Raw genomic sequence first — 11101 nt, forward strand, 5'->3', positions numbered from 1 at the left:
CCTGCTCGGGACGCTCGGCCTCCCCTGCGGCGGCGATGGCTCCCTGGACCAAGGCAAAGAGCTGCCTGGCGGCCGGTTTGCTGCAGGACCAAGTGTCCATCGTCACCGGCGGGGCCACGGGCATCGGAAAGGCCATCGCGAAGGAGCTCCTGCTCCTGGGTACGTAAGCGGGCCACCTCCCGCTTTCCATCGGGCCCGGGTCCGGGGTCAGTAGTCGAGGGACCCTGGGCGGAGCTGGGAAGTGTGAGCGGCCGAGCAGAGGGTAGTGTGGGCGCCATTACGACCAGCGGAAGAGAGGAGAGAGGAATTCCCGAGAAAGTGTGAAGCCACTAGTCAGGAAGCAAGGGGGACAGCACTTAGGGCCCAAGAGACTGCGCCCGAGGTAGGCAATAAGGAGACCTGTGAAAACATGCTGTGGGATTAATGTTTATTCATATTGAAAGCGAATCCGTATTGGATGTTGCCTAATCTGAGGGATTAGGAAACACAGGAAGGCTTCATTTAACTGGAAAAGGTTGTAAACATATGGAGAGGCGCTCATCGTATGATCTTCTCACATCTCTTATCATACCCACAACAAGAAAATACAGTGAATATTTACCTTAACTTGGGTGAAGGGAGGACCTTGTAAGTTCATCAGTGAGAGAATACACCACAAAGGAGAATGTGAAGATGTAAATCATCATTGAATTAAAGAATTATGTAGCCGGGTTAGAGGATTGCCAGAGCTCAGGGGTTAGAGACCAGTCTGAGCAACATAGCGAGACCATGTTTCTACAATAAATAAAAAAAATCAGCTGGGTGTGGTGGTATATGCCTGTGGTTCCAGTTACTTGGAAGGCTGACGTGGAAAGATCGCCTGAGCCCAACAGGCTGACGCTACGGTGGCCATGAGCATGCCACTGCTCTCCAGCCTGGGTGACAAAGTGAGACTCCAACTCAAAAAAAAAAAAAGGAAAATAAAAAAAAGAATAATGTAAGGCCGGAAGTTCAAGACCTGCCTGGGCAATGTGAGCCCCTGTCTCTACAAAATAAAAAAATAAAAAATTATCCAGGTGTGGTGGTGTGCACCTGTAGACCCAGCTACTCTGGAGACTGAGGAGGGAGGATTGCTTGCACACATGAGTTTGAGGCTACAGTGAGCTATGATTGCACTGCTGCCCTCCAGCCTGGGTGACAGAGTAAGACCCTGTCTCTAAAAACAAATAAATAAAATAAAAAGTGTATATATAAAGTTTAAAGACATATGAAGAAAAATATTTACCACACAAGACAAATAATCTTTTTTTCTTTTGAGTGGGAGTCTCACTCTGTTGCCCAGGCTGGAGTGCAGTGGCATGCTCATGGCCACCGCAGTCTTGACCTCCTGGGCTCAGGTGATCCTTCTGCCTCAGCCTTTCAAGTAGCTGGAACTACAGGCGTGCGCCACCACACCCAGCTAATTTTTTGATTTATTGTAGAGACGAGGTCTCACCAAGTTGCCCAGGCTGGTCTTGAACCCGTGGGCTCAGGCAGTCCACTTGCCTCAGCCTCCCAAAGCACTGGGATTACAGGCTGAGCCACTGAGCCCAACCTATATGGAGAATTAAAGTGTTTTATCTCTATGTGGAAAACTTACCAAAAATAGTTTGGACAGTGCGCCCCACTCATTGTGTACCTTATTGGATACCTTACAATAAGAAGCAGACTTTTTTCCTGCCTTTTTGAATTGTCATACTCTTTTCGATGTTTGGATCATCTTCCTACATTTAATCCTTTTTTGTGGGTGTCACTTCCTCTGGGACATCTTCATCCTCTTTGTCATAACCCCTTTTCGCATTTATGTTAAGTTTACTTTTACTAAGGTCTTCTGGCTATATCTGGTCTCTAGCATGGCAGAATTGCCAACAGTCTCAAGGTCAGCTATTCCTTTTAACTCTCTTGGTGATCAATTCTAATTTCATTCCCAATGTTACTAATTTTCATTTGTTTGTCTCACTTTCATCTTTGTTGGCCAGTTCCTCTTTCGATCATCCACTTTTTAAAAATGTCACATGGGTTTATTGTTGGAAGACCAGGAGGTGACACAGCTACATTCTTTGCTGTCTGTGTGTGAACTGCTGAAGGGATGCAAGGTAACCAATCCTTGACAGACATTGAAGAAAGGACATACTGAGTCACTGGTCATGATGAGCATGTGTTATTTGCATAGTGATTTGTGGGTTGAAGAGCGGGCAGTGAAGTTTGCATTTTATGCGTTACTCACAGTTAATATGCCATGGTACCTAAAATTTGAACCATGTTGTTGAAGGAATGGTGTCATTTAACTAAGCTAACATAACTGAAATCAGCGTGTGTTGGAGCTGAGCAAAACAAGGACTGTCTGTGCTTTCGTTTCACCCTTCCTGGCCTTTGAGCTATTATCCTCAAGGGGAAGGAGGGAAGCATTTTATTTCTGCGCATACTGTAAGTCTCATAGTATACTGTTAATTTTGCTTTAAACTGTCACCATCTCAAAGGGATCTTAATAGAAGAAAAGTCTTTATTTACTCACTTCATTACCATTTCTGGTTCTCTGTCTTCTTTGTGTAGATATAGATTTCCATCTGGTATCTTTTTCCTTCTGCTAGAAGGACCTCCTTTCATATCTTTTTGTAGTGCAGGTCACTTTGTTGAATTCTTCCAGCTTTCATATGTGAGAAAAAAGTATTTTGCCACCATTTTTGAAAGATGTTGTCACTGGGTCAAGGTTTCAAGGTCCACAATCTTTTTTTTTTTTTTTTCAGTACTATAACGATGTTCCATTGTCTTTGGCTTGTGTTGTTTGTGAAATAAGTCCTTATTGTTTTTGTTTTGTACTTAATATTTTTATTTTCTTTGGCTGGCTTTCAAGATTTTTCTCAGCTGGGTGTGGTGGCTCATGCCTGTAATCCCAGCACTTGGGAGGCTGAGGTGAGAGGATTGCTTGAATCCAGGGGTTCGAGACAAGGCTGGACAACTTGGCAAGACCTCGTCTGTACAGTGAATCAAAAAATTAGGCAGGTGTGGTGACACTTGCCTGTGGTTCTAGCTTCTTGGAAGGCTGAGGTGGAAGGATCACCTGAGTCCAGCAAATCAAGTTTGCGGTGGCAACAGAGTGAGACTCCGACTCAAAAAAAAAAAAAAAAAAAGATTTTTCTCTTCATCCTTGGTCTATTTAATTATATCATCAGTGCCATTTCTGGGTCTGTTTTTACAAGTTGACTTTCTCCTCATTGTAGGCTATTATTTTCCCGCTCCTTTGCTTGCCTGGGAGCTTTTTGTTGGATGACATTTGAATCTCACCTTGCTGCATGCTGGTTGTTCTTTTAAGAAGGAGTCTCACTCTGTAGCCCAGGCTGGAGTGTAGTAGCACACCATCGCAGCCTTGACCTGCTGGGTGGGCTCAGGTTATCCTTCTGCTTCAGCCTCCCAAGTAGCTGGAACTACAGGTATGTGCCACCGTGCCTGGCTAATTTTTTTGACTTATTGTAGAGATGAGGTCTTGCCATGTTGCCCAGGCTAGTCTTGAACCCCTGAGCTCAGACAGTCCTCTCGCCTCCGCCTCCCAAAGTGCTGGTATTACAGGCGTGAACCACCATGCCCAGTTTGTTTTTATATTCTTATAAATATTCTTTAGCTTTTTTCTGGGATGCAGTTGGAAACAGCCTGATACTTTAAAAGAGGCTTGATTCAAGCAGCCTTTAGTCTACTGCGAATTTTACTGAGGCCATCCTCCTCTGGGTACTTCACCTACTGCCTGGTGAAAGATTTTTCCTTGTGGGCACACTAGCCATTCCCTGTGCTATGTGAGTGCCAGAGTTTGTTTCCCCTGCAGATTTTGTTTGACTCTTCCACTGTTGATTTACTCCCATGCATTGATGAGTACTGAGCTGAACATTCAGGGGGGATGCTGATGATCTCTGGAGTTCCCTCTCTCTGTACCTCTTCTCTTGATGTCCTGTGCATTCTCCCTGCCTTGGTTACCTGGACTCCTATCTTCATCTCTTCCACCCAGGGAGACCTCTGGGCCCTAAATGAAATCCCCCTCCCAGGCTGTAGTCTGGAAGCTTTCTTCAGGCAGTGAACTGGGACAATCAGAGGGTTCATATTTGTTTCCACTGTGCTACTTGATGTCCAGTGCTTGAAAACCATTTAAAAATATATATATTTTGTTCAGTTTTTAGTTGTTTCAGGCTGAAGGGTAAATTCATTTCCTATTACTTTATCTTGTCCAGAAGCAGAGTTCCTGATTTATTTTTTTTAAAAATAGGCTTTTCTACATGAAATAGTTTGAAAAGATTATTTTTGTTGGTTGCACAATTCTTGAAGGCATATTTACATGTTCTCTGGCTGTTTTCTCCTCAGGAAGTAAAGTGGTCATTGCATCCCGTAAGTTTGATAGGTTGAAATCTGCTGCGGATGAACTGAATGCCACCTTTTCTCCCACCAACCAGGCTCGAGTTATTCCCATACAATGCAACATCCGGAAAGAAGAGGAGGTAATGCAAATATATCTATAGCATTTATTCACTCATTGTAATTTGCAGTATTGTAGTGATTTCTTTTGTTTTCTTTTTTTGAGTCAGTGTCTCACTCTGTCACCCAGGCTGGAGTGCTCAGGTGATCCTTCTGCTTCAGCCTCCTGAGTAACTGGGACTACAGGCACGTGCCACCATGCCTGGCTAATTTTTTATTTTTTGTGGAGACCAGGTCTCTCTCTGTTGCCCAGGCTGGTCTTGAACTCCTGGGCTCAGGCAGTCCTCCCCTTGGCCTCCCAAAGTGCAGGGATTACAGAGGCGAACCACTGTGCCAGGCCAGCATTCCAATTTCTAGACCTGGCAGTACTTCTTGTTCTCTGATGGTAGCTGACTTACGTGAGGTTTACTGAAAGCAGAGCCTGTGATGAAAGTTCTTGTGTTAATGATTTGTTGAGGCTGGAACCTCAGGACAAGGAGAGGGAGGGAAGAAAGGATGTGGTCTTAGCTAGAGAGTATGTTTTATGCTGTTTGCCCTTTACATCATTTTAATTTTTAAATTTTTATTTTTTTATTATTATTATTTTTTTGAATTGGAGTCTCACTCTGTCGCCCAGACTGGAGTGCAGTGGCCACTCCCAGCCACCGCAGCCTCGACCTGCTGAGCTCCGGCGATCCTTCCGCCTCAGCCTTCCGAGTAGCTGGAATTACAGGCATGCGCTACCATGCCCGGCTGATTTTTTTATTTTTTTGTTGTAGAGATGAGGTCTCGCCAAGTTGCTCAGGTGGGTCTCGAACCCGCGGGCTCAGGCATTCCACTCACCTCAACCTCCCAAAGCGTGGGATTACAGGCTGGGCCACCGAGCCCGGCTACATCATTTTTTAATGTTCTTTTTTAACCTGAATTGATCGCTGTTTTTCTGGATTGGTGGCATATGAATATATGACTGAGGTGTGCCCCACTTAGGGGTGACATAGGCCTTTGGATATATCTTGTCATCAAAATTGCAATTTTAACCCTATGGCCTGTGGGTTTTGAATGATGGTAAATTACTCACTGGTGTAGGCTTAATCATTCCTGACTTGGTCTTCATTCACATGTACTTGGTGTTATAGTTACTGTGAGAGATTGCACGCCCTGTTATGTTTCTAGAGCAAGCCATTAACCTAAGTAGCAAGTGGGGTGGTTTAGGTTTTACTTAAAGTTTTAAGTTTACTTCTGAGTTTTTAACGTTCAATGTTCTTTAGGTGAATTATTTGGTCAAATCTACTCTAGATGCTTATGGTAAGATCAATTTCTTGGTGAACAACGGAGGAGGCCAGTTCCTTTCTCCTGCTGAACACATCAGTGCAAAGGGATGGCATGCTGTGATTGAGACTAACCTGACGGGCACCTTCTACATGTGCAAAGCAGGCAAGTGCCACCAATATCCCCAGATCAACATGTCTTTATTGAGAGATCGCAGAGAATTTGTTTTTACTTTTAAAAAATTTTTTTGAGTCGGAGTCTCACTCTGTGGCCCAGGCTGGAGCACCGTGTTATGCTCACGACCACTGCAGCCTCAGTGATCTGCTGGGCTGAGGGGATCCTTTCGCCTCGGCCTTCCAAGTAGCTGGAACTGTAGGCGCTCACCACCACGCCCAGCTAATTTTTGATTTGTTGTAGAGATGAGGTCTCAGCCAAGTTGACCGTGCTAATTTTGAGTCTCTGGGCTCAGGTAATCCTCTCGCCTCAGCCTCCTAAATTGCTGAGATGATAGGCTTGAGCCATCATGCCTGGTCTGTTTTTACTTTTAAAATAGGGCTTTTAGTTTCTATAATAAAATAGGGCTTTTATTTTTCTATATCATGATAATAATAGTGAAAAACTGAAAACCATGTAAGTATTCACAGTAAAGTATTAGTTGAATGAAATTTTATACATTTATATGATAGAGAACTATGTAGCAATATTGGTATTTGGCCAAGCATGGTGACTCACATTTATTTATTTATTTATTTTTGAGTTGGAGTCTCACTCTGTTGCCCAGACTGGAGTGCAGTGGCCGCTCCTGGCCACTGCAGCCTCGACTTGCTGGGTTCCGGCGATCCTTCCACCTCAGCCTTCCAAGTATCTGGAATTACAGGCACGCGTTACCACGCCCAGCTGATTTTTTGATTTATTGTAGAGATGAGTTCTCACCGCCCAGGCGGGTCTCGAACCCACAGGCTCAGGCAATCCACTCACCTCAGCCTCCCAAAAGCATGGGATTATAGGCTGAGCCACCAAGCCCAACTTATGGCTCACATTTATAATCCCAGCACTTTGGGAGGCCCAGGTGGGGGGATTGCTTGAGCTTAGGAGTTTTAGACCAGCCTAAGCAACACAGGGAGACCTTATCTCTACCAAAAGAAAAGTCACAAAATTAATCAGGCTTGCCAGGTATGGTGGCTCATGCCTGTAGTTCCAGCACTTTGGGGAGGCAGAGGCAAGAGGATCGTCTGAGTCCAGGGTTCGAGACCAGCCTGGGCAACTTGATGAGGCCTTGTCTCTCTAATAAATCCCAAAAATTAGTCAGGCGTGGTGGTGTGCACTGTTGTCTCAGGTACTTGGAAGGCTGAGTCAGAAGGATTGCCTGAGCCCAGCAGGTCGAGGCTGTGGTGGCTGTGAGCATGCCACTGCACTCCAGCCTGGGTGACAGAGTGAGACTCTGACTCCAAAACCAACCCAAACAAAACAAGAAAAGTAGTTAAACATAGAGTTATATGCCTCAGTCATTTCACTTCTAGGTATCTACCCAAGAGAAATGAAATTCTTGTGTCCCCAGAAAGTTATATTTGTAATCACCCCACAGTGGAAACAGTCCAAATGTTTATTAGCTGATGAGTGTATCAATAAACGTGGCACACCCGTGCAATGGGCTACTACGTGGCAACATAAAGGAAATGTTAATACATAATAACACAGATGAACCTCACCAACAGTATTCTAGTAGAGGAAACCCCAGGCACAGAAGACCACTCATTGTGTGACTCAGTTTATATGAAATGTTCAGAAAAGGCCAAGGCCAATCTAGAGAAATAGAGAGATCAACATTTTCTTGGGGATATGTTGGGCTGCAAATGGGTATGAAGGAACTCCTTGGGGTGATGGAAATGTTCTAAAACTGGATTGTGGTCATGGTCACACAAGTCTGTATGTTTATTAAAAATCATTAAGTTGTACACTTCAAGTGGATGAATTTCATGATGTGTAAATGGTACCAGAATCAGACTTTTTATTTCAAAAAGTAAACAAAAATATAAAACATATCAAATAGGCAGCATGCTGGAACAAGGTATCAGAGAGGTCAGGACACTGTTTAATACATTAATATGTCGTTTGTATCCTGCAGTCTATAACTCCTGGATGAAAAAGCATGGAGGATCAATTGTTAATATCATTACCGTTACCAAAAGTGGATTTCCATTAGCTGCGTAAGCATTTTTATAAAATTTTTTTCTTTGTATGTCTTTGGGTTTCGTCCTCTGAGTAGGGGGAAATGGGACAGGAAAAATTTCTTAAACCAAGATTATTAATTCCTTTAATGAGTTGAGATCTCAGTACTTAACATGTCCCTTTATTTGAACTTTAAAAATGTCCTTCTAAAACCTTCCTATTCAGATTAGGATTGCCAGATTTACCAACAAAAGAAAAAAATATTGGTCAAATTAAACTGAATCCCTTCTGTTTTATCTAGCAACTCTAATCCATTTATGACTAAACTTGCCATCATTGTCTGGGAACTGCTTCTTTGTTAAGGTGTGCAAATGAAGCTTATTTGTGTTAATTTAAATTTGAATAACATGAATATACCTAATTTTAGACAGGGCTGCTAAATTATTATTTCTAACAGATTATCCAGAATTTTGTCCCAAAAGTTTCTAAGGTTGTATACTTCTAATTAGACATTCTATATGCAGAGTTTGCTTCCTTCATGAAAATTCTAGCACCCTACCTAATTCCTGTATTATTTAGAACTCCCTGTCTTGTATGGGATAGAAATTAAATTCACACTGGCTTAATAAAAATCTAGGATAGAGTCAGGCGTGTGGCTCAAGCCTATAATCCCAGTACTTTGGGAGGCAAAGGTGAGAGGATTGCTTGAGTCCAGGGGTTCGAGACCAGCCTGGGCAACTTAAAGTATTAGTTGAGTGAAGTTTTATACATTTATCTGATAGATAACTAATAGCCATTACCAATATTGGTATTTGTCCAAGCATGGTGGCTTACCTCTGTAATCCCAGTACTTTGGGAGGCCCAGGTGGGAGGATTGTTTGATCCCAGGAGTTTGAGACTAGCCTAAGCAACGTACTGAGACCTTGTTTCTACAAAAAAAAGAAAGAAAGAAAAAAGAAAGAAAAGAAAAAAAGCCAGGCATGGTGGCGCTTGCCTGTGGTTTCAGCTACTTGGAAGGCTGAGGTGGAAGAATACCCTGAGCCTAGCAGGTCTAGGCTGCGGTGTCCGTGAGCGTGGCACTGCACTCCAGCCTGGGCAACAGACTCCAACTCAAAAAAAATCTAGGATAGTAGTTCTCCAAGTGTGGCTTCCCGACCAGCAATATCAACATCACGTGGGAGAACCTGTGAAAGCTGTTAATTTCCTAGCATCAGAAACTCCAGGGGTTTGGGGCGCCAGCCCCCAAAAAAATTTTTAGGGGGTCCCTTGGAGTGGGTAATGCTAAACAACAAAGAAAGGAGGAGGAGGGAATGGACCTTCAGCTCCTAAACCAAGCCTGGTGGTCTTAGGGTCCGCAGCCCACCTGGATCCCTAATGCTCAGGCAGGCCTCCACGGCCGGCTCCCAACACAGGGGTGGAGCCCAGCAATCTCTCCAGGCCCTCAGAGATTCTGGTATCTGCAGAACCACTGCACTTGGGACTAGTAAGTCTCAGCCATGATGTTGGGAAAGCTGCCTCTCCTTTTGTTTTTGCTTTCTTCAAGTCCACCACCTTTATTCTCAGGCAGGCTCTCTTATGTGTGGCAAGAAGCAAGTACCAGCAGGCGTTAGAGGTCAACACTCTAGCTGCTGTCAGTCTCCCAGTGAGAGAGAGAGAGAGTGCTTTTCAAAATGCCAGAAAATAAACAAGCAGACAAACAAATACCAATGCCAGCAGGTCCTGGGAAGGATTGTCACTAGCTGACCCTCCTTGGGTCTTGTGTCCAGCCATCAACCAAATACTGTGGGGATAAAGTTGCTGTGCCACGCATGGTCACCTGAGGACTGAGGAGCTGGTCCACACCACTTGGACACGAACTGAGACAGGCCACAGGTGGTTCCTTGTGTGGAAATCAAGGTGATTTGACCACGACCGGTAAAGAATGTAGGGCAGGCAAATGAGCTCACTGTACTTCACTTTCTTGCTCGTTATTCTTTACTTACCTTTACTTTTCTTAACATCTTGGAAGAAATAAAGTCAGTTCAGATTTTAGGTTCTTTCTGGCATTTCCCATACCCACAGGCAACTACTATTAGTTTTTGGGCATATCTTTTTCCCACTTTTTAAAAATAAAAACTCTAGTGTACTGTAAACACTGTTCCGTATTTTGCTGTTCTCAAATGAACAATATATCCAAGACGTATTTTCTTAACAGAGTCTAAAGAGGTTTCTTATTATTTTCTATGGCTGTCTAATATGCCACTTTTTTTTTTTGAGTTGGAGTCTCACTCCATCACCCAGGCTGGAGTCCAGTGGCACACTCACGGCCACTCCAGTGTCGACCTGCTGGGCTCCAGTGATCCTTCCACCTCAACCTTCCAAGTAGCTGGAACTACAGATGCACACTACTACACCCAGCTATTTTTTTTTAATTGTAGAGACGGGGTCTTGCTAATTTGCCCAGGCTGATCTTGAACCCGCGGGCTCAGGCCGTCCACTTGCCTCGGCCTCCCAAAGTGCTGGGATTACAGGCTGAGCCAGCAAGCCCGGCCCATATGCCACTTTATAAACAATAAATAAAATAGAATTTATTTAACCATTTCCATTTAATGAACATTTGGGTTTTTCCCTACTTTTTGTTATTACCAAAGCAAAACAAAGCACCTGCAATAAGTAATACTGTATATACATCATTCAGCATGTGGGCTAAGTTGCAAGAAGTATAATTGCAGAGTTGAAAATCATGCCTTTGTAATTGTAATGGATGTTTCCAAACTGCCCTTCAAAGGTAGTTTCCTTTTTATGGATGAAGTTTAATGTCTTTTATGTATATATACGAAATAGTAAAGGTTTTTTTGCTTAAAATAAATTTTTTCGGCTGGGCGCAGTGGCTCAGCCTGTAATCCCAGTACTTTGGGAGGCCGAGGTGAGAGGATTGCCTGAACCCCCGTGGGTTCGAGACCAGGCTGGGCAACTTGGTGAGACCCCGTCTCGATAATAAATCACAAAAACTAGCTGAGTGTGGTGGTGTGCATCTGTAGTTCCAGCTACTTGGAAAGCTGAGGTGGAAGGATCACCTGAGCCCAGAGGGTCAAGGCTGTAGTGGGTATTCCAATAAAGCTTTTTGCACAAGTCTACAAACAGGGAGCTCCAGGGAGAGCAACATTCTGGCAATACGTCTCAAAGATTGACTTTGACTCAGAGGTCGGTAGACACAGGAGGAGGAGAA

The 11101-nt window shown here is 43.9% G+C and overlaps 1 protein-coding gene across 2 annotated transcripts in view; it reads left to right on the top strand.

The window, feature by feature from the left end:
• The first annotated feature begins 12 nt into the window (after positions 1 to 12).
• PECR (peroxisomal trans-2-enoyl-CoA reductase) overlaps positions 13 to 11101 on the top strand; it is a 33198-nt gene continuing 22109 nt past the window's right edge. For both annotated transcript variants that reach the window (XM_008059600.2, XM_021713137.1), the window contains exons 1-4: positions 13 to 159; positions 4366 to 4499; positions 5724 to 5889; positions 7850 to 7931. In XM_008059600.2, coding sequence (XP_008057791.2) covers positions 36 to 159; positions 4366 to 4499; positions 5724 to 5889; positions 7850 to 7931 — 506 coding nt within the window. In that variant the 5' untranslated portion in view covers positions 13 to 35. The remainder of the gene's footprint in view (positions 160 to 4365; positions 4500 to 5723; positions 5890 to 7849; positions 7932 to 11101) is intronic.

The sequence above is a fragment of the Carlito syrichta genome, unplaced genomic scaffold, assembly GCF_000164805.1.
Source record: "Carlito syrichta isolate Samal-C Ts95f unplaced genomic scaffold, Tarsius_syrichta-2.0.1 Scaffold304297, whole genome shotgun sequence".
In the NCBI taxonomy this organism is placed as follows: domain Eukaryota; kingdom Metazoa; phylum Chordata; class Mammalia; order Primates; family Tarsiidae; genus Carlito; species Carlito syrichta.